This window comes from Numenius arquata, chromosome 12 (assembly GCF_964106895.1).
Source record: "Numenius arquata chromosome 12, bNumArq3.hap1.1, whole genome shotgun sequence".
Taxonomy (NCBI): domain Eukaryota; kingdom Metazoa; phylum Chordata; class Aves; order Charadriiformes; family Scolopacidae; genus Numenius; species Numenius arquata.
The window spans coordinates 39,948,815-39,971,604 of record NC_133587.1 but is presented as its reverse complement, the minus strand read 5'-3'; the positions used below and the strand labels follow the sequence as shown (position 1 = coordinate 39,971,604).

At 49.3% G+C, this 22,790-nt stretch overlaps 1 protein-coding gene across 2 annotated transcripts; it reads left to right on the top strand.

Moving 5' to 3' along the window:
* Positions 1-2,178: 2,178 nt before the first annotated feature.
* LOC141471104 (cryptochrome DASH-like) lies at positions 2,179-22,144 on the top strand. Of its 2 annotated transcripts, none has more exons than XM_074157514.1 (14): positions 2,179-2,578; positions 2,695-2,867; positions 4,687-4,780; positions 5,965-6,095; positions 7,503-7,651; positions 8,027-8,115; positions 10,568-10,641; positions 12,351-12,440; positions 13,938-14,017; positions 15,067-15,126; positions 15,658-15,815; positions 19,609-19,728; positions 20,776-20,952; positions 21,447-22,144. In XM_074157514.1, exons 1-14 carry the CDS (start codon positions 2,513-2,515, stop codon positions 21,552-21,554), a joined length of 1,569 nt encoding a protein of 522 aa, XP_074013615.1. In that variant the 5' UTR covers positions 2,179-2,512; the 3' UTR covers positions 21,555-22,144. The 2 variants fall into 2 exon arrangements, with proteins under 2 accessions (XP_074013615.1, XP_074013614.1); XM_074157513.1 differs by having other exon boundaries at positions 2,513-2,578; positions 21,444-22,142.
* The last annotated feature ends 646 nt before the right edge of the window (positions 22,145-22,790 follow it).

Sequence of the window (22,790 nt, the reverse complement as noted above, 5' to 3'; positions counted from 1 at the left end):
TTTCTAATTTTGGAACAAAGTGCTCTTCACAACCTCTTTTCCTAAACACCCCCGTTATGCATATTTTCAGAGGATGATTTCACAAAGTCTCACAGGAGCAGGGACTGAGCAGACGTACATGCAGAGTCTAAGAAGGAGAAACTACTGTGTAAGGAAAAAACTATCATCCTTTATTATCAGGGTAGACTATAGAATGGATGCAATCAGCAGTATTTCAGAAAGCACTGGCTTGAGTGTGCAACAGGAGTGTCCTAAAAGAGTGCAAGGGAAATAAAACTGACCTCCCGCTGTGTGTTGGGTGTAAGGAGGACTGGGTTTTGGGCCTGAGCATATAGATTGTCACATTTAACAGTCTGTCCTGTTGCTCTTGCCACTGCCGCAATGTTGGACACCTCGCATCCTTTATATCTGTGCAAATAGAAATCTGTCAGGGACTCACTTGCTTTTAAGCCCATTTTTGTTTCCCCATTGGCATATCAAGATTCAAATCTTTTCTCTTTCTTTGCATTGGGGAGGTTTCTATTCAGTGGAAGCCAGCCCTCCCTGCCAATGGGAAATAAGCGCTTCTCAGGCAGTAGGGCACCTCTCTCTTGCACGCCCATTAAATAAGATCTCTTTAAGTTGCGATGCAAGCGGGTGGCTGTCAAGCAGCTATGAGTAAGCTACAAGAGGATGCCGTTATTGCCAGACTTAATGTCAACCAAGACATTGTGGGGGAAACCTGACTGCAAACAAAAGCAAAGCCAACTGCACTGTGTGTCCTTGTCCAAATGAAGGCAAAGGCAAACTGGAATTGTAAAATCCCTTCATTTCTAGTATGATAAAGAGAGGTGCTGGCTTCTATGGTATACGCATTGCAAGCCTACAACAGTGTTTTCCTTGGGTGCGAGCCAAAGTTTTGGCTCCACTTTTCTTTCACCAAACATGAGCCCTCTGAGATGAGTCACTGGTTCTTACAGCGGGCTACAGTCTGCTGAGCCAGGAAAAGGAGCTCTTGCACAGAAAAGGAATGAGGAGATGATGTGTCATGTGGGTCACAGGAGAAATTGGCATCGCTTCCCACAGCAGGCCAACGCAGATTGCATGCAGGGGACCTGCAGGCCTGGAGGAGATGGAAATAAAGCCAGGACTCCCAACCCACTGGGGTTTGGGTACCCAAATAATCTCTGGTGAGCATCTAAGAGTCCGCGTGGCTCTACCAAAAGCTCCACTTCAGCAATTCAGGTACTTAAATGGGCTGCAGCAATTAATTTCTGTAAACCTGAATCCCAAATCATCGCCAGCTCCTTGCTGCAACATGTTCATCCTTTCCCCATCGTCTCCCACCCCAGGAAAGCCAGTGGAGTTCGAAGTGGAGCATGTGGCTGGAGACCTCTGCCAGGGAGCCAAGCAGGAATTTGGAGGGGTTTTGTTTTGCATTTCCTCTTATTATGAGAGCCATCAAATGAAAAATAAAAGGATCCTGAGAGACGATTCAGTGAGTAAGGGATGTGTGATCACTGGTGTCCAACGTCGACTTACAGAAACTACAGGATGAGGGAAGGCTTTTCACTTCGGCTGCTGCTGTCAGTGCTGGGAGTCAAAAGACATTCATTATTGCTAATCTATACCTCACCTTTTGTCAGTCAACAGGTGAGAGAGCTATCCGCAAAGCTGGCTGGCAGGCAGGGGTGCATCCATGCCACAGCCTTGGCACTTAGAGGTTAAATACTAATTAATAGAGAGCCCTGTGAGCGGTGCTCCTTGCAGGGGTTTCACCATGGCGGCACAAACAGGGCAGTGGTTCTGTGTGAGGTGGCTCCCAGCTGTGTGGAAGATAAAGTGATTATCGAGGTTAAAAAAACACCAAACAAACCCCATATTCAGCAATCAGCGTGACTGGCCTGGGCAAGGTGAGGGGCTGCCACGAAAAGGTGAGGGGACCCCGGACCGAGGGAAAGGGGCCTTCTACCCCGCCGCCTCCTCCGCGCCCACGCAGCCCCCGCCGAGGCCGCTGAGGGTTCAGCCCGGTCCCGCCGCCCTCCCGTGAAGCGGGAGGGGACCCGCCCGTCCCCCGGGCCCGTAGGGAGGCGGTGAGGGCGGAGGCGGGACGGCTCCTCCCCGGCGGAGCAGACTGAGGGGAAGCGGGGCGGTGAGGCGGGAGCGGGGCGGGCTGAGGGGGCCGGGCCGGACTGAAGAGGGAGGGAGCCGGGCCGAGCTGAGGGGGCCGGACTGAGGGGGCCAGGCTGGGCTGAGGGAGAACGGAGCCGGGCCGAGCTGAGGGGGACGGGCTGAGAGAGGACGGAACCGCGCCGGGCTGAGGTGCCGGGCTGAGGTACCGGCCTGAGGGAGGAGGGAGCCGAACCGCGCCGCGCTGAGGTACCGGGCTGAGGGAAGACGGAGCCGGGTCGGGCTGTGGGAGGACAGAAAAGAGCCGGGCTGAGGTACCGGGCTGAGGGAGGAGAGAAACGAGCCGGACTGAGGGAGGACAGAGCCGGGCCGGGTGAGGCGAGACCGGCCCCGTCGAGGCAGCATGTCGGGGGCGGCGAGGACGGCCATCTGCCTGCTGCGCTGCGACCTGCGCGCCCACGATAACCAGGTAGGGCCTCCCCCCCCCTCCCCCCCCGGGTATTTCTGTAGAGGGAACCCCGGTTTTGGGTAGGCCGGGGAGGGGTGCGCCCCCGAGAGCTGCCATGGCCCTCTCTGTGTTCCCAGGTGCTCCACTGGGCTCAGGGCGACGCGGATTTCGTTGTTCCCCTCTACTGCTTCGACCCGCGGCACTACCTGGGCACCCACTGCTACGGCTTCCCGAAGACGGGGCCCCATCGGCTCAGGTTTTTGCTGGAAAGCGTGAAGGATCTAAGGGAAACGCTCAAGAAAAAAGGAAGGTAGTTGAGAAAGCATGGTGCAAATAACACGTCTGCTTTTATTTTCTTTCTCTTTTTCAACGCATGTTTGTGCAGTGAGTCAAATCGTGTCAGATACTCTGGGCTGTGATGACGGCTCATTAGACAGCCACAGCCCTTTTGTTATATACCATAAGGTCCCATACGTAACCCCTATTCACGTGCCCTGTTGTGGCATCCGCAAGGGAGGAAAGAGCCCTCCAGGCTGCGTGCCGTGTAGGGTGTTGCTTTCTTGAAGTCGGGTACCACACATAGGCATCAGCCTTGAGCTCTTTGCCCAGAGTCCTGACAGTTGGAGACATGAACGACGGACTTCTGAGATGTAGGCAATGACACTAGCCACTGGGGCATCTGTCCTTCCTTGTCCCTAGCAAGTTTTCCCTCTCTGTCTAGTTTCCCTAGACAGACCAATGTGGGTCCTGGCTCGTGAGACTGGAGAGTTAAGTTTACTCATACCCTGTCCTGCTAAACCCAATCTCTTTGATAGGCTATACTGTGGGAAGGGAGTCTTCAGGGATTCCTCCTGCCTTACGCCTTTAGAAATCATAACTGGGGTAGACCAGGGTCTACATGCTGAAGAATCCCGTTACCAGATAACATCTGGCTTTGCTCAGCAGAATATGCATCAGCCAGCCTGTCTTCTGCCGGAGCAGCATAACTGGTTGTAGAAGCAAGAGGAATGGCTCTGGGTTTGCAGTGCTGTGTGAACCGTGCAGGCGGTGAATGTTGCAGGAGACTGAAAGACCTCATCGGTGGGTATCTGCACCCACACCCTGCGGTGAACAGATTCAGAGCTGCTTGAGTGCTGCTGTGCTGTTTTCAGGGGCTGATAAGAGATTGGTCTTCTACAGTGAGACGTGTGTTTGTGAAGAGCCATGCTATGGCCTAGGCTCCATTTCCACAAACATGAAGTATCTTCTTAAAGCAGCAGTAGTCAGAAACCTTCTCCATGTCCAGTCTGTGGTGTTCCCAGTGGGCAGCTTGGTCTCTGCTTTTCTGTGGGAAGTAAGGGGAACAGCTCTCTCGGCAGCACCCCTTGCTCCTGTCTTCCTCAGACCCGGCCCATTTTTGAAGAAACTTTTCAGTTATGCTTTAAATTATTCTGGCAAAAACATTGTATTAGCCCTTCAAGGACTTACTTCTTCTGCAGCACAAGTCTCTGTTAGATGATGCAGGTGTATGTGTGTATGACAGTGAGAGAGGTAAAGGGACAAAGTCGCGTATGAGGCTCCTCACAGAACTCTGCACACACCTCTGACCAAATGTTTCAGCACAGCTTCTCTCTTGGTCTGGTGCCCTGGGTACACAGCTGGGCACTTGGTGAGGTTGCAACATGGGAGAGAAGTTTTGTTGACTGTTACGAACACAGAGCGTTGAGAGGAAAGAACTCCTCTGAATTCTCCCACGTGAAAATGGAGGGAGGTCTGCCCACAGGCCACCACTACCTGTGAAGGGGATTGAAAGAGGAATCAGTTCTTGAATCTCAGCCTCAGTGGGTGAGGATGAACGGATCTGACAGATTTACTTTTAGGTAACAGCCTGGCTTTCTGCCCGGTCATCCTTTTGAAGGCATCCGGAGTGGTAGGAATGTGTTTGACACAAACTCAGCCCCAGAGGCTTCCAGATTGTGTTCAGTGGGTCCTAAAAAATGCAGGCTAGTCAAATCCTGTCTGTCTGCCTCCACATGCTGTCCGTGCTCCGTAGAGAACTAGTACATGGGTGCCTGGGCCAGAACTAGGACCTTCTGTACACGTAAATAATAATATCAAACTTAATTCAGGCCAGTATTTTGTGTTTGCAGTACCCTGGTTGTGAGGAAGGGGAAGCCAGAAGATGTGGTCCGTGATCTGATTAGTCAGTTGGGCTCTGTCAGCACTGTGGCTTTCCATGAGGAGGTAAGGGAAATATTTGAGTGACACTGTAAAAAGATAAAAATTGGGTTGTGGAGGTGTCTCCTGCAATCAAATGGTGATGCAGACCCTGCGTGTTCAGAGCATTTCTTGTCTGTGGGATTGTTAACACTGGGGAAACTGGCCAGCTCCTGGGATGGGGATGGTGTAGGTGTCCGGGTGAGAGCCCCTGCTGGGTTACAGCAGCTATTTGTGATTGATCACTTGCAAGTGCTGTGTCTTGAGGAAGAGGAGGTTCTGACAACTGGCGTTTTAGGTCAGCTGAGTCTGTTTCTCCTCCTGTTTGCATCAAGCTGTCTTTTCCTTGCACAGGGAGATTGCTGCCAGGGGGAATATTGTATCGAGTGTAGAAAAAGCCCATGATGAGTCGACAGCATCCGTATTTAGGCCTTTGCCCACCAGTGTGTTGAAGAATGGAACACAAGTCCGGTCCTGAACTGCCGATGGGACTGGCATGTCACTGAGCTGTCTTCACTGAGCTGACCGAGTGGTTTGATACAGAGCCTGCTGAATTCAGTGGAGGGTTCTGGATCCAAACCACTGGGCCTGGAGGCTTTGTGTACACACACATACGTATGTATATACATAGGTGCACTCGGTATTAGTGGAGTTGACAACAGACACATCCCACAGTGCCTTGATCCATGCAGCACTAAGAGTAACCACAGAGAATCAGACAAAGGGCCTCATCTAACTGCATAGCCTTTTTCCTGACAGTGACCAATAACAGATGCCCAGGGAAGGCCACAGGAACAGGAAATACACGTAAAGATATTTCTCCTGAATACTTTCCCTAGCCTCCAAGAATCTGTGGCTCAGGGACTTCTTGAAACAGTTATGCTATCCTGATACTCAGTAACCCTCAGTGGATTTCTTTTACATACACTTGTCCAGTCACCTTTTCAGTCCTTCCGAACTTAAAAGATCTGCAACGTCCTACGTCAAGGAGTTCCTTATTCTGGTGTTGGCACTACTAATGGAGAGTGAAAACAGATGTTGGGTTTGGCAGAGAGGGAAATACTCTGAGATTTTAGAGAGAGGTGCTCACAGACAGGGATGAAGCTAAATGGGGAGATGAGGGAGAAGGGCAAGACCAGGGAGCAGGATCTGTGTGCGTGCAGGAGCTGAGGCTGCCCAGCCATGGCCTCACTGCATTTTGTTCTCCCCAGGCCACGCAGGAGGAGCTGGATGTGGAGAAGGGGCTGTGCCAGGTGTGTAGTCAGCACGGGGTGAAGATCCAGACCTTCTGGGCATCCACGCTATATCATCGGGACGACCTTCCCTTCAGGCCCATTTCCAGGTGGGCTGCTCCACGGTATCACTCACTCCCCCACTGTCCCGTTTGTTTCTCACTCCATTGAACTGCGCAAGAGGGATCTTGGTCATCCAGTCCCACAGGGAAGGGACCCGTTAGCCCGTCTGCATTTATGGAACAGTGCTGTCATGCTCGTACACATCAAGGGGAGGGGGCATATTCATCCTTCTGTACTAGTAAAGATTTTGGTTTCAATATACATAAAGTCAAGGGGTTTGTTTGACCATTTATTGAGGGACTGATTTCTCTCTGCCCTTCCACCAGCACAATTTGGATAATCAGTCTACGGTGCCCAGAGTCCTTGTGATCTTGGGCTGAATCGCTCCATTACCCTTTCTGGGTAAATGCAGCTGCCTGTGACAGTAGCTCTTTGTGTGTAGACTCTTCACAGCTCCCTCAATAGTCACCTGAGCTGTAGTTGATGGAGTTGAGTGATTCATGGTATTCTATAGAAAATGTATAAAATAGGGCAGAAGACTTGGGCCATAAAAATGCCTGTTTCTCTCCATTGATTGAAAAGGCAGCAGGAAGTTGTGCATTTTTATGCTGAGGTCAGCCCTGTGGGTAATCAGAAGTTAGGTGAGATAAATCTGACCCTCATCAGGACACACCTTAAATTGAAAAGGCATCGTTTGCATCAGAAGCAGAAAGAAATTGGCTGAAGGACTGAACTTCTGATTGCTGCTAGCCCCGGGGGCATCTACCTCTGTTGTGCCAGGCAATGTACAAACATGCATCACAAATAGGTGTTCTGCGCTAAGGAGAGCACAGCCTGGAAAGCTAATGGAAGCTCCGTGGTGCTGTGGAGGGCCCAGGGTAGACATCCTGTGGACATCTGGAGTACTGTGTCCAGTTCTGGGCTCCCCAGTTCAGGAAGGACAGGGAACTGCTGGAGAGGGTACAGCAGAGGGCTGCAAAGATGATTAGGGGCCTGGAGCATCTCCCTTACGAGGAGAGGCTGAGGGACTTGGGTGGTTTTAGTCTGGAGAAGGCTGAGGGGGGATCTGATCAATGCCTGTAAATACTTAAAGGGTGGTTGTCAAGAGGATGGGGCCAGTCTTTTTCAGTGGTGCCCGTCTTTTTTCAGTGGTGCCCAGTGACAGGACAAGAGGTAATGGGCACAAACTTGAACATAAGAAGTTCCGTCTAAACATGAGGAAGAACTTCTTTACTTTGAGGGTGGCAGAGCCCTGGAACAGGCTGCCCAGAGAGGTGGTAGATTCTCCATCTCTGGAGACATTCAGAACTCGCCTGGACACGTTCCTGTGCAACCTGCTCTGAGTGGACCTGCTTTGGCAGGGGGGTTGGACTAGGTGATCTCCAGAGGTCCCTTCCAACCCCATATCATTCTGTGATTCTGTCGTCTGACTGCACTGTGTGTAATCTGTGCAGGTTGCCTGATGTCTACACCCATTTCCGAAAAGCGGTGGAATCTGAGGCGAAGGTCCGGCCGACCCTGCGCATGGCAGATCAGCTGAAGCCTCTGGCTCCAGGGGTAGAAGAAGGGTGTATCCCTACAATGGAGGATTTGGGACAGAAGGGTAAGAAAACTTAATTTGGCAGTTGCTCCCATGAAATCCTACTTAGAGATGTCTCTTACTGAGAATTAAAACATGGAGGCCTTCCAAAGGCAGCAGTTGCCCTTCAAACTGTAACTAACCCTCTGTTCACTCATACAGTGAATGAAGGTAAATGCCCTGCATGGAGGAGCTGCCCTGCAGCTCGGTAGAAAACATCCTCTTAGTCATTTTTAATATGTTTGATGTGGCCCTTGTTTTAAAGGGAGACCAGGGCACAATCTTTTATGTCCCCAAAGCAGTTATCTCTACTGCTAAATATCCTTAGATTTTAAGCTCCCTACCTTTTGAGATGCTTCCCAAGAGAGGGTAACAAGGTGATGTTTTTTTCTGTGGCAGATCCTGCGACTGATCCACGAACAGCCTTCCCCTGCAGTGGAGGAGAGACCCAGGCTTTAATGAGACTGCAGTATTATTTTTGGGACACGGTAACTCATACATTTCCTTGTCTACATCCTCCCCCTTGTACACACGGCTGTGCAAGTGGGTGAGGCTGCAATTTCACTTCCTAATAATATTTCCTTAGTGCCTGTATAACACTTTACAAAGGAGGGAATTAGCGTTATTTCAGTTTTTCAGAGAGACAAAGTAAATCAAAAAGAAGTCATCCAGGAATTGGGAATGTAAGCCAAATACTTAGGAACCTAGTTTAGTGGCCATCCCTCTTAAGTCTTTTTTTCCATCGACTTTTGGGAATTGGGACAATTTTTTAGCTCCTTTACCTTGATTTTTCCATTTCTACTTTCCTGAACCACATCATCAGCAATGTAGTCCCTCCATTTTGGAGGTATGAATAGTGGCCTGAAGGACTGCAATTGCAATGGGGGTGAGGAACAGCTGACCCAAGCTGCTGCCTGCAGTTAAAAATAGCAAGAGGTTCCCAGTAGCCTGGTTTAAAAACTTGCAGCCAATAATTAGAGCTACTTCTTGCTCCCTTGCTTTGGTGGAGTAAGCTGCTGCTGACTGCATCTGTGCATCTGACTGTATTTGAACTTTTGAGGAACTGCCTTAAATTTGCCTTGTGTGAATTGAGATGAAGACATTTATGCAAATTTCCAAGAGCATCAGACCCTACACAGCTTTGTGGATAAAGGGGGTAGCATCTCTCCAGCTGAGATGGGTTAAGAAATGTGCTGTGTCCAGTGCACGCGCTGAGACAGCCCCCAGGGAATTATTTCCGCGTGCTACAGAAGCTCCCACGTTCCCTTGCTGTTGGGGACCGTTGATGTGGTTTAACCCCAGTGGGCAGCTCAGCCCCATGCAGCCGCTCCCTCACTCCCCACCAGTGCGATGGGGGAGAGAATTGGAAGGGTAAGAGAGAAAAAACTCACGGGCTGAGATAAAGACAGTTTAATAGGCAAAGCAAAATAAGGAATTCTTTCACTGCTTCCCATCAGCAGGCAGATGCTCAGCCATCGCCAGGAAAGCAGGTCTCCATCACACATAATGGTTACTTGGGAAGACGAACACCATAACTCCCAACATTCCCCCTTTTCCCCCTTCTTCCCCAGCTTTTATCCCTGAGCGTGACATCATATGGTGTGGGATATCCCTTTGGTCAGTTGAGGATCAGTTGTCCCGGCTGTGTCCCCTCACAGCTTCTTGCTCATCCCCAACCCACTCGCTGGTGGGGCAGCAGAAAAGGCCTTGATGCTGTGTAAGCCCAGCTGGGCAATAACTAAAACATCCCTGTGTTATCAACACTATTTTCATCACAAATCCGAAACATAGCTACAAGCTACTATAAAGAAAATGAACTCTGTCTTCCTGGTCTGGAAGTCCAGGACTCCTGGCTCTGGAGTCCTCAACACAGGAAGGACATGGACCTGTTGGAACGGGTCCAGAGGAGGGCCACGAAAATGATCAGAGGGCTGGAGCACCTTTCTTGTGAAGACAGGCTGAGAGAGTTAGGGTTGTTCACCCTGGAGAAGAGAAGGCTCTGGGGAGACATTATAATGGCCTTCCAGTACCTAAAGGGGGCTACAGGAGAGATGGGGAGGGACTCTTTGTCAGGGAGTGTAGCGACAGGACAAGGGGTAATGGTTTTAAACTGAAAGAGGGGAGATTTAGATTAGATACTAGAAAGAAATTCTTTCCTGTGAGGGTGGTGAGACACTGGAACAGGTTGCCCAGAGAAGCTGTGGATGCCCCATCCCTGGAGGTGTTCAAGGCCAGACTGGATGGGGCTTTGAGCAACCTGGTCTAGTGGGAGGTGTCCCTGTCCATGGCAGAGGGGTTGGAACTAGATGATCTTTAAGGTCCCTTCCAACTCTAACCATTCTATGATTCCCCAGTGAGCCAGGCAGCCCTTTAGCAGTTGTAACCCGTGTGGGCAAGGGGATCAAGGAGAGATCAGGCTTCCCCATGTCCTCTGCGTTGTCAATGGAGTTCCCAAAGAATGGAAGATTTGCACCCTACTGTAAATGTGGGTGGCCCAGAAGCAGCAATGATCAGGATTCCTGCAGCCAAATGTTGGGTGCTGTCAGACACTGTGGTTCTCAAAACCAAACAAGCACCCGCATGGACAAGGGAACGGGCCCCCAGTCCCAACTGGTGCTTATCAGTGGATTATTGATCCAGAATCAGGGGGGTATGGGCAGGGAGCAGCACAGCCAGGTTCGTAGTGCGTCTAGAAAGAAACGTGCTGCAGGCTGAAGCGGGGAGCCTAGCTAGTGACATGCGTCCCAGAGCTACAATGAAAATTGCTGGCCTGATTAATTCCTGTGCACTGGAGGCAGCGACTTGGCAGTTCTGTAATCCTTGCGTGCAGCCATGAGAGGGAGCCCAGCCCTGCCAGATTGCTCTAGCTCCAGTATGAAAGAAAACATTTAGCAGGTTGCGTATAAAGTATTAAAACGTTTTGTTCTTTTGCTGGCACAGAACCTGGTTGCATCTTACAAGGAGACTCGGAATGGACTGGTGGGAATGGATTACTCAACCAAATTTGCACCATGGTAAAGATTTTTGTTGTGAGACTGGAAGCTCCTTTCTCTGCTCCCATCCCAAACTGACGTTACCCATCTGCTGAGCGCTCACGGGGCATGGGTAGGGGTCTAGGCCTAATTCCTTTTGCCCTTTTTGTTGGGGTTCAGCAGCCTCAGAGCACCTCTTTATTGTGCTTTCAGATAGCGGTTCCCTGGGAATTAGGAATTGCTGAAGTGTAGCAGTGCTGCGCCAAGAGCCCAGCGTTCTGGGAGGCAATGTAGACAGGGCGCTGGAGAGACACCCCGCTTGCCTTTGGCTTTGTGCTGTTTTGTGTATCAGGGGTGGTTGAGAGCAGCCAGGGAAGCAGCGGAGCTTCTGCGTGTTGACAGGGCTGTTGAGGAACTCAATTCAGTCCTGGTTTGCTGAATACTGTGGGGCAGGTCACCTCACGTCACAGCCATTCCCTTTTAATGTGGGGTGAAGAAACACTTCTGATTATTCCTATTGCAAAAGGATCTCTTGTTTAGGTAAAGATGATGACTTCTAATTACGGGCTTTAGTCTCTGGTGCTGGAAGAGGCAGAGTTAATTCCAGACTGAAACTGCAGCAGCAGAACCCAGTTCAGCCTAATGCTGCGGACAACTGCAGTGTTTTCCTGACAGAATTGCAAGGTGAAACAATTTTCTGAGGCTGTTACAGGACAGGATTTATTTTCAACTGGCTTTGTGCTTTAATGGTTGCAGTGGATGGCTCCACCTGGTGGCATTTCAGGATCCCAGGACCACTGGCACTGCACAAGTTCTTTATTTGTGGCCTCCACTCGAGTTTTTCCAAGCTGGCCATTTGCCCAGAGCACACAGTCCTGATCTGCCTGCCCCAAAGGGTTCCTCTGTCAGATAATCAAAATCAGACCGGTTCAGATCGCAGCCAGTTTCACATCTCATACTGGCCATTTCTAGGTGTTAGAGCTTGTCAACAATTAAGGAAAAACTCTTCAGGCCTTTTCTTCCTGTTTTCCAAAATTCATCAGAACATCAAAAGTTTCCATGAACCCTAATGGGAAATTGCAGTAAAATACATTTCTAGGAAAATCAAGGTAAAAGTTGTTCCTTATCACTCTTTGCGATGGGGTTGGAGTCAATGAGCTCTTTCCTGTCTTGCTCAGCACTGATTTGGAACAAAGGGAAGGAGCCCAGTGGGTTGAAATGCCAGAGCTGGGTTTGACTCCCTGGTTTTCCTGCCCTGCCTGAGCTTTTCAGCAAGTCATTTGCCTTCTGCGGTTGCTCAAATGAGACACTGAGGTGCTGCAGGAGAAGGAGCCCTGGGCATAGGATAAATGGGTCTGTAGTAAAAGGGGGGGCTATTAAGCAGGTGGGACCTTCATGTAGAGTTTGACAGTTGAGATCCATTTCTGGGTTTGTCATTGGTGTGTTAGGTCACCAGCAGAGTAAGTCTTTTAGGCAAAACTTGTAAAACTGGGGTAAAAGGATCCATCTCAGTAGGTTGGAGACTCCTGTAACAGTCATACGCTGGGAAGGGGGAGGATTTTGATTCTCAGATTGAAGAGTTGCAACGAAGTCATACGACTTGACTAAAGCCGTTTGTGACAGAACTGCAAACGGAGCAAAAGTTTTCAGACAACAGCTCTAGACACAAAGCTGTCCCCTCTGCTCTCTCTGTGCAGACATCAAGCTCTCAGTCCCACATTGTGTTCAGGACATCATTCCTCTCCTTTCAGGCTGGCTCTGGGCTGCATTTCACCTCGATACATCTATGAGCAGATCCAAAAGTATGAAAAAGAGAGAGCAGCAAATCAGAGCACATACTGGTATGTCCCTGCATGATGACCGTGGCTTGTTTTCTCTCAAAAGGAAACGGGCATCTCACGCACAGGAGAGAGTGGTTTGTTAACTTTCTTCTTAATTAATGTTTGTTTTTCCTGTGCCTGCTGTCTGGTTGCTCTGGGTTGTGTTGCAGTTTGGTTTCTATATGGATTTATTAGTCTGCCTTTGACATCCAGAGGCTTTAGGCACTTTGTAAGTAAGGATTATTAGTGCTAGTTGTCATTATTATTGCTAGGAAATAGTGGATTGTGATTTTTAAAACTGATTTCAGTAAACCAGCACCATCCCTCTCTGTGTCCTTATTATGGGCTGGATGAGAAGGAAGAAGAATGATTACAAATAAAAGCCAGAGAGGGTTTCTCACACCAAGGATATGAGCAGGGTTTCACCCAAAAGGCTCAGCGACCGTGTGACTTGGACAAATCACATGGTGATTGAGGTCAGTGTATTCATCCCTGAGCTGACCTTGAACTTGCTCGTGCTCCCTGATCTGCCCAAACGCTGTCCATTGGAGCCTGGGAGGGAGCTCTTGTGGAGAAGCAGGTTCATGGGAGAGCCTGGCCTAACACTAGACCTGGATGGGAAAAAACCCAAACAAGGAAGTCTGTGCAAACTGTAGAACTTTGTTTTGTTACATTGCAATGTGTCAAACAGCGCAATGATTGGTGAAGAACAGGCAGAACATTGCCAACTGTTCTGGCCAAAATACTCAATTGCATTAAAATTCAAGTGACCTTTTGCCTGTTGAAGTATATGCTTTTTTTTTTTTTTCTAAAGATAATTAAGAGAGGAAGGATTTCAAGAAATGAACATAGTTATGTTTTTCTGTCTAATAGTCAGCCAGCCTGCCTGCAGCTGGAGTGCCATGGTGATCTGAGCAGTTTAAAATGATATATAATTATAAAAAACATCAGCTAAGCAGAATATTTCCAATATTCCAGAGAGCTGAAGGAGATCTCAGAGGCTGAGGTGCAGTCATTTTATAAGAGACTCTTTTTCTGTAAAAGTTTTTCTATAAAACTGTCTGTTTTCTGCAGGCCTAGCACCTGATCTCATGAGCTAGACCACTGTAAAGCCAGTTTTGAAGGGTACCTTTAAGTCCCTAACAACGCACAGCTTTTAGGAATGTGCTGACTTGCTCGCTTATGCGGAAGCATGAAGCTGAATCAGGTCCTCGCCCTGCTCTTTGGAGAGTTACATCCCAGTAGGGACAGATGAGAAACAGGTTTCCTGAAACTCTGCTTTGGGAATTAAGGAAAGCTTCCCAAGTGATTCATGCAAAGTTTGCTTTCACCGTAGTCATCCAGGTGCAAGCTAGATACGTGGGCTTGGGGCAAGAACTGATATCACAGGCAGGTACGTGAAATTGCTCATTGTGAATAAACCTCACGGTGTTAATGATGGGTGCTGTGGAAGCCAAATGCTAATTCAGTAACTTTATCTGACCCACAGTGAAATGCAGATATGACTTTGTGTTTTAGGGTCCTGTTTGAACTGCTGTGGCGGGATTACTTCCGATTTGTGGCCCTGAAGTATGGCAAAAGGATTTTCTCATTAAGAGGTGTGTATGGATCACTGTATTTGGAGAAGAAAGGTACAGCCTTACAACCGGGAAAGTAAGAGAAGAGGCTGTTGGCATTGTGTTGTACAAATGTTCTGCTCTTAGCTCTGTGTCACCACCCTGCGATGCTGCTGGGGTCTTACTATTAGTGCAGAAGTGCTTTGACACCACGGTGCTGAATACAGTGTCGACACCGAGACTTTTGCTCCAAATCTGATTAGATACAGGGAGTATTATTAAGACATCAGTGGGAAACAGCAGCACAATAAGAGTAAAGATGCTGTTTCCGGAGACACTCCACCTTTGGAAAGAATCCAGGCTTCAGGCTTGCCCAGGTTCAGCAGAGAATCTGGGACAGAGCAGGAACCGACCCAGCAGTGTGAATCCCAGGACACCAGATACTCTTTCTGCCTGTGTGGCTCTTGTGGATGCCCTGTGGCATCTGAGGTGGCGCTGGATGCCAGTGGTGGGCCTAAACTTAGGTGTCTGGAGGCAGAGCTGACTCGTCCCTGCTGTCTCCATTCCACTGTCCAGAGGAATGTCATTGCCACTGGACTCCTGCAAACATAAAGACACCCCCCTCATCTGTTCCTACCCCACTGCAAAGAGCAAAGTTACCGGGGGCTGCCAGGTAATTCTGGGTTCCATATCTGCTACAGAAACAGACCACATAAACATTGTCCTGGTGTAAATTTAAACAAGAAAATATTAGGTTGTGCCAGAGCACATCTCTGGCCACCTGTGAGGTCCGAGTCATTTTTCAGTCAAAAATAAAAGAGCAAACACCAACAAAACAAATTATCAAGATCTGTTAGAGCTTGAGCACTCTCCTTGTGCACGAGACACCCCTTTGCAATGCTTGAAAGGAGGAATGGATCATCTCTAAAGCTTTGCAGAAGGAACGTGGCTTGTTTGTAATACCACTGAGAGGGCTAGCTTCACCCTAACCTCTTGTGTCAACCATGGTGCCTCTGGCTGTCGTTGTTTTATGAATAACTGCCTGCATCTGCATTTGTCTTCATTAGCAGTTCATTTTGTTTCCTCAATAGGGCTTCAAAGTAAAGAAATCCCCTGGAAAAAGGACCTTCAGCTCTTTGACTGTTGGAAAGGTCGGTAGAAACCACAGGTTTGGCTAAGTGTGCTTTTGGTATCGGAATCAGTGAAACACACACCTCTGTATCTTCTTCACATTAATGACATGTGTGTCCACTTGCACAGAGGTGCAAATAAATCTATTTATTATTTATTAAATGAAAAGGCTCTCTGCTTTTCAGGACAACCCCCTCTGCTATTAGTCCCCTGTCAAGAATCTTCCTCTTCTTGGCCCATCTCACTAATGTGTGTGTATTTATTTTGCTCTGTGAACTTCCCCGCAGTCCACCTGACTGTTTTTCCCGTCTGAGATTTTTCTGTACCTTGGGGTTTTTTTTCTTGCCAAATATTCTCCTCATTTCAGTATTGTTGCCCATTTAATTTCCAGTGGATCTTACGGCAGCTAAAACCTCACTGAAATCTCTCCCTGCTGCTGTACACTGGCACTCTCTTACCTGCTTGGGTGGCTGGGAATGCATGAACACGGGTTGGTTTATGAGTGCCCCAAAAATGTCGTTGCATCCCAGCGCTGTCTTTTGTCCCTGCAGAGGGCAAAACAGGGGTTCCTTTTGTGGATGCCAACATGCGAGAGCTGGCTGCCACCGGCTTCATGTCTAACAGAGGGAGGCAGAACGTCGCCAGCTTTCTCACCAAGGACCTGGGTCTGGACTGGAGGATGGGGGCAGAATGGTTCGAATACCTTCTGGTAAGACTGAACCCTTTGTGCATCTGAAGTTGTTTGTGCTCCCTGCATCAGGGGGACAGCTCTGCCTAATAAGGAAGGATGCAGAAGGTGATCAGTAATTTTGAGGCTGATATAAATGCATGGCTATACTGCTTGCATGGTATGTACTTCCCAAAGCTCACGTAAGAGAAGGGAATCCATCAACCAAGATGTAGCTAGGCGGTCTGCAATTATAGCTTTGATCCTCCTTGTAGGGTTTTAGCCAGAGATCTGTCACACTTGAGAAAATTTTCAAACATAAATTATGCTAACAGTGCTCTGATCTGCTCACCCCAGAGGCTGGGGAGGAGGACAGCCCAGAAATAGAACATAAAAAGAACATAAAAACATAAAAAGAAATGGCCACTGAGGCCAACGTTGGCACAGCATCTTTGCATTGATCGCTGTGGACGGGGAGCTCATCTAGCCAAGAACAGGCGAGTATGGACAATAGCTGGATCAGCTTCCAGAGAGCTCCACCCCAACTGGAGGCCTCCCTTCGCTCCGGTGAGTCACAGGCCTCCCTGCCAACTGCAGCACCAATTTGTTTCTCGTATGCCAATCGGCAGCCACGCAAGCGCAGTTCAATAGCTGGGTTGCTCCTCCATCCTCAGTCCCTGCAGTTTCTTCCTAGGAAGGTCTGAGCAGTGCAGAGGCACGGGCTCTGTACAGCTCTGGGTGTCTTCTCTTGGTTGCCATTATCTCTGGTGATACCAATGGCGAGACGGTCAGCAGCACCATGCTGAGCGCTGAAAACTGAGGCTGAGGAGGTAAATCTGCATTTGTTCTTCACCAGACTGAACGGTCCAGACGGAAAGGACTAACATCAGCCTCACGTTAAAGATCTTATCTGGAGGATACAAGAGGCTATCGGTAATGAGGAAACTCGCTATGATGGATGGAGATACAGAGAAAGCCCAGTTGCCCCACCATTATCTGCAACTAAAAGAGCCTTTTTTATGAATCATTTTTTTTTGATCTTCCTTGGTACTGGGCTCTGACATGGCTTTGGTTGTGGAGATCTATAGGAAGATCTGCGTGCTCTTCCCATTGCTGGGACTCACACCACTGCTGTGAGCAGTGGTGGGCTGCCACAGTGACACGGTGCAGGACTTCTGCAGGACCCTCCAGAGAGCGGTGTTGGTAGCTCCATAAACTGATGCTTTTCCAGATAAGAGTGAGAGCCCCCTGCATGTGGCAGCAGAGAACTTGTATCGGAAAACGGTGGCCTTATCCTTCATACCCTGGCTGGAATTTGGGATGGAAAATCTTACCTTGAGTGCACTTATTTTGCAAGTTTCGGTGGGTGGTATAAGATAGCTGATACCCTGCGTGCCCTAAGCTTTGTAGCAGTGAATTGCCAAGCAGGGGCTGCCTTTCTGACTCCTGCAGGCTGAGCGCATTGTGTGTGACACACGGTGGCCCTCTAGAAGAATGGTACAGCGTTTGCAAACGTGCAGACACGGCTGTGCGTGCCTGTCCTGCAGAGTGAGCCACTCGGACCGTTTTGAATGTTTTGTAGTACCTGGCTTTCGATGGCATCTGTCAGCTACGGCTTTCAGAGCAGTTACAAAGGTGACATCATTTCACAGAGAGGGCGTTTTGCTTCACGTCCAGGCAAGCCTCGTGCTCAGAGTCACCAGCTGATTGAGTTGGGAGTCAGGAACTGAGGCGTTGCTCTGACAGGCGGGCAGCGTTGCCTTCCTCGGGTAGGAGCTTGGTTCAGGTTCACTTGGCAGCCAGACCCAGTGAGTGACAGAAGGTTCCAGGTCTTATTCTCCCAAGTGAGGAAGACCTGGAAGGTCTCACACTGGAAAGCTGCTCCCTGGGTTACTTACCTTTATTCATATGGCCATGACTGTTACCGGCCTTGCTGCAGGGAGGATTTGGCACTCTGCACTAGCCCTTTCAGCTCCGGAAGCCCCAGAGGCTGTAGGTTGTAGGCAACCGCTGTAGGTTGGCATGGCACAGGCTGATCCTTCTGTCAATCACCCTGTCCCCAGCTTTGCAGAGAAAGGGGAAGGGACTTGGCAGAGCCCATTCCCCTGTGCCTTCTGCCATCTGGGTGAGTTGAGCTCCCCGCTTTAAGGAGATTTTGAAAACATCACCGTGTGGAAGGGTTGATGCTGCAGCTGCAGTGAGGGGAGATGAGCACTGAACCTGCTTAGTGACGTGTCTCTGCAAACTCTTTGTGCCTCAGCTGCCAGCGCTTTCGCAAGGTGAGCACCTCCCCTAGGAACGTGCTGAGATCCCACACGCCGTTTGCTATCGCTGCCACTCCCCTCCTGAGCTGGGTTTGAATTGACCTGCAACTGGAAAGCTTCCAGTGTTGGATTTAAGCCGCCCTGCCCAGCTGAAGAGCACCCGGACTGGACCATGTTCTGCTCTCATTTGTGGCTGTTCCAGGAGCCTTGCTGCATTTTACATAAGCATCCTTGAGAGCTGTCCTGGGTTGAGAGACACAGGACTAACTTTTCTTCTAATGCTGGGGAAAATTGCACTTTTAGAAGACTCTAGTGTCTGAATTTGTGAAAATATTTACTTTCTAGCCAGCCAGGCTCTGTGGGATTCAAGGTTTTAGTGTTTTTGAGCCTTGCCAGGTGCAGGGACGAGGAGGAGCAAGGCCTGGGCATTTGACCCAGGCTGGCCAACAGGATTATTTTATAGCATGAACGTCACATTCAATATAAATTAGAAAAGTTTGCTGTGTAGCTCTCTCTCCCTTGATGGCGGCGGTCCAGAGAACTCCTTGCCCCGGTGCCGGAGCCCTGAGGCCTTCCCTTCCTCCTGAAGCTGTTGTGCTCGCAGTGTCTGACATTTGCTGTCCACTGCTGGGAGCTCACAGCTTCCTCCTGATAGAATTGGCTGAGTATAATTCCTGTATATCTTATATCAGTATCGGGATTAATATTGGTTCTTTAGTATTATTGTTAATTATTTAGTCTTAGTCTATTAAATCTATTTATATTTCAACCCTCGTGTTTCTTTGTGTTCCCCGATTCCCCTTTCCGGGTGGGGAGGGGTCATCGGGTGATAGAATAATTGTCTAATGACAATAGATTGTTATGGGTTCTCTCAAACCATAAGAAGAACTTTTTATTTGTTTAGATGTGCAATAACTTGATGATGCGCAGCCTACTGAAGTGTTTCCCGTAGTAAAGCACCTCCCTGCCGAGGCGCTGTGAGTTGAGGCCTATCGCCTGTCGAGTACAGCAGGGAAAAAAACTGCAGTGTTTATATCAATTGCATCTTCATAGGCTCTGTGTGGTCTGCTGTACAGGCTGAGTTAGACTTTTTCTCCAGTCTGCCCGATAGGATCTGCAGAGATGATTTTGTTAGTCTCTGGTCTCTGGGTTAACTGGTCAGGAAGAATTTTCTCTTCATATTGGAAATGTACTGGACTACTGGTTCTTGGAATGTAAGCGCTCAAAAGCTAGGGCTGGTTGTCGTGAAGTCTGCCAGATGATGGCAGAAAGAGGGATGTTTTTTTAAAAGAAGAGGGACTGAGGAAGAGAGGGACTTTGCTTGGACTTTTACCTATCTCATTGACCTAAGGACCACGAAGTGAAGTAGCCTGGGAAGCTGATCCCAGCTGTACAGCACAGCCATGCAGCGTGGTCCTCTCCTGAGCCAGATGGGAGAGCTCTGACTACCCCAGTGTGGCCAGATTGAGTCCCATGCAAGGAATTCTCCCTGTGAAATAAGGGCTGGATGGGGAGAGATTCACCAAGGGCCGTCCCACCTCTTCTTACTGTTTCCTTCCTCTGTTCTCAAGGTGGATTACGACGTTTGTAGCAATTACGGCAACTGGTTATACAGCGCTGGTGTTGGCAACGACCCACGGGACAACAGGAAGTTTAACATGATTAAACAAGGCCTGGATTATGATGGCAACGTAAGTCTCGTTTGGTTGTCTTAGAATGAAGAGTGCAGCAAAGCGTATGTGTGAGTTTCGGAGAACAGAGGAGATCGATCTGCTGTGTGGGTGCTGCTGCAAAAGCAGTTCTGTCACCTCCTTGCCTGCAGTCAGGCAGGTTCCTCATTGTTGCACGGGAAGATCTGACGTTGACAATCTGCTGCTGTCCCCAAAGAGGCTGGTGCTCTGTACCCCCTCCCTGCCCTGCCCTTGGGCCGTGTGTTTGGTGTTTCATCACCGTTTCTTCCGGGTAACAGCCACATCCCATCCCTATCTCACGCAGCCATTTCCTTGAGCGTAGAACAGCTTCTCGGAGAACTCGGCAGCGACAGGAGAGACTGAGCTGCTCACGTGGCACCTCGGGAGGTCCTGGAGAGTAGGTTAAACCTGAGACTCCTCTGACTGTCCTCTGCAAGCGGTGGGAGTAGCTAAATCGCCCTTTCCGTGTGCTTAGCCAGCGTTCACATTCCAGATTACCTGTTTCCACCCTATTCCTTAGCCTCATGGTGAGCTGCGCTGTTGCCTTTCAGCTCTGTAGCTGCCGGGACTTGGCGAGGAATCAGAAATTAGTCCTAGCAGGGGATACAGCAGTAGAGTTAGTGGGAGATTTGGGGGCAGGGGGCTTCCCAAGCACAGAGGTGGGTGTGAGCTGACCCAGTCACCCTAGTTGCCTTCAGTCACTGGAAGGAAAAAAATAAAAGGATTTATTAGGAGTGACTTCATCTCGCTACGCCTTAAATAGGGCAGGTGAACTGTAGCAAAAAGCACCTCTGTCTCCCCTCGCTGCCTGCGTAGAGAGCCTGGGAGGGGAGCTCCAGCATCCAGCTCTCTCTGTTCAGGCACTAATTCTCAGCAGAGGGTTTAGCAGGAGGGGCTGAGACTTGCCAGAGGTAACGGGTGCTGCAGTACACCAGCTGCTTTACCTGGACATCGGGCTTTTTTCCTCTCTTGTTAAGACAGACCCTTGCTGGGCAGCACTTTCAGACTCTTACTGAATGGATGCTGTCCTGTTGGTTCTGTTTGCAGGGGGATTACGTCCGGCTGTGGGTCCCAGAGCTACAGGGGATAAAGGGAGCAGATATCCACACCCCTTGGGCACTGGACGGCACTGCTCTCTCCCAGGCGGGAGTGACTCTAGGTGAGACCTACCCACAGCCAGTTGTGACAGCCCCAGAGTGGAGCCGACACATCAACCAGAGGCCCGTGAGTACGGGGAAGGTTGGGATGGGGGTGGGAGGGCTCCAGGTATTTGTTCTGCCTGTAGGAGCGGCTGTGAATTCTGCTCTTCTTTCTCGGGTATAAGGGGAAAAAATTGCTTTAATGCAAAGTGCCGTTGCCTCACAGCAGAGGGTGGTGCAGCTCCGCAGCCAGCGTTATTTACCTGTCTCTGTGCTACTAAAACTAAATCGGTGTGAGGCACAAGCCCAAGTACCAACCTCCTGTCACCCTGACAGTTACATTCTCAGTGTTTTCCCCAGCAATATTTTTGCCAGGGCCAACCAGCACATTCCAGAACGTCATCCAAGCGCAGTGTGAGGGTACCACGTGCTAAGGACTGTCAAAAAATAGTCTTGACAAAGCCACCCTACACTGTATGGACATAAACTTGTGCCCGGCCAGTTGGCTTTAGGGCTGAAGAACAAACCCAAACCCATGCATCAGTAAATATCTCACTGTTCATCTTTCATTTGCAGCAGGGACGAAGTCCCCACCCCAGGGGCAAGAGGGGACCCGCACACACGCCAACGCAGCACAAAGACAGAGGGATAGATTTTTACTTCTCTCGTAAGAAAGATGTACAATGACAGCTGTCCGGATGCGTGCAGGGGCTTGCGCCGCTGAAGATGCCAGGATAATGGTTAATCTCCTTGCGTCAAGCCAACGGTACGAGTCTGGCCACTACCAGACAACTAGGATCTGCTTCTCCAGTGTTCCCAGGGACAGGATGTGGATACTGGGAGGCTGTGAAGGAGCACCGATTGCGGTGATGGGATCTTGCGTTTTCACTGCGGTGCTCAGGTGCTGTGGGCTTGCAAGAACTTTGCCTGTCGCTCTCCAGGAGTGGCTGCCTTTCAGTGCCGAGCGTCTGACTCCCGGGCTGTCACTCTCAACTTTCCAAAGTCCTTTGGTTGAAAAGGACTGTCTAACTAATTAATTAACCAAAATAGCCTGGCCTTTCTGTTTGGAGGAGGTGTGGCTGCTTTCCCAGTGCCTCTTGCTTTGTGCTGGTGCTTACAGCTGTTAGAGCTGAATTTCTACCTCTCTTTACAGATGGTTGGTGTGGCAGGTGTTCAGTCACAACTCTTTCTAGTGAACTTTCTTATGCTAATTTTTTTTTCATATTTTAAAGCTTTAAAACTACCGATCATCGTGCAATTAAAAGTTTTACTACTGGAATATTTTCTCTTCCTAATTTCCACAGAGACCCACAGACAGTGAGACTTCAGAGGGTGTTCTTTTTACCGTGTCTCCTGTAGTACTTTGGAAGAAACCCTGAGTTCCTCTTGAAAACTGCCCTGGAGTCCTGGCAGTGCCCAGGTGGCTTTTGGTACCAGCCTGGAAGCTGGTGGAGAACCTGCTGAGAACCGTGCTTTGTGCTCAGTCAAAAACGGTTCCTCGGCCATTTAAAACATTTTGGTTTTATGCGGAATGTTGTACTCGCTGGAAGAGTTTGGGAATTTGGAGATATTTGTGCTGTCGTGGAGCACTGTCACCCGATGGAGACTGTCAAACCTGGAGAGCCCAGGTTTGAACTCCTCAATCCAAAAAGGAGTAGACAGGACATGGCTCTGGAGTTATTACCATGAGGGACCCATTTAGGTTAGGCTTCTTTCGTAAATAATACCACCTTATTACTTAAATACTTAAGTACTTAAAGGGGTCTACAGGGAAGATGGGGACAGACTTTTTAGCAGGGCCTGTTGCGATAGGACAAGGGCTATTGGTTTTAAACTAAAAGAGGGGAGATTTAGACTAGATAGAAGGAAAAAGTATTTTACACTGAGGGTGGTGAAACCCTGGCCCAGGTTGCCCAGAGAGGT

Excerpts from the sequence above, each read along its gene's own strand:
- LOC141471104 (XM_074157513.1), top strand. The coding sequence starts at position 2,513 with ATGTCGGGGGCGGCGAGGACGGCCATCTGCCTGCTGCGCTGCGACCTG. Across the intron at positions 2,868-4,686 it reads ACGCTCAAGAAAAAAGGAAG|TACCCTGGTTGTGAGGAAGG; the intron begins GTAGTTGAGAAA and ends TTGTGTTTGCAG. Across the intron at positions 14,018-15,066 it reads AAGGATTTTCTCATTAAGAG|GGCTTCAAAGTAAAGAAATC; the intron begins GTGTGTATGGAT and ends TTTCCTCAATAG.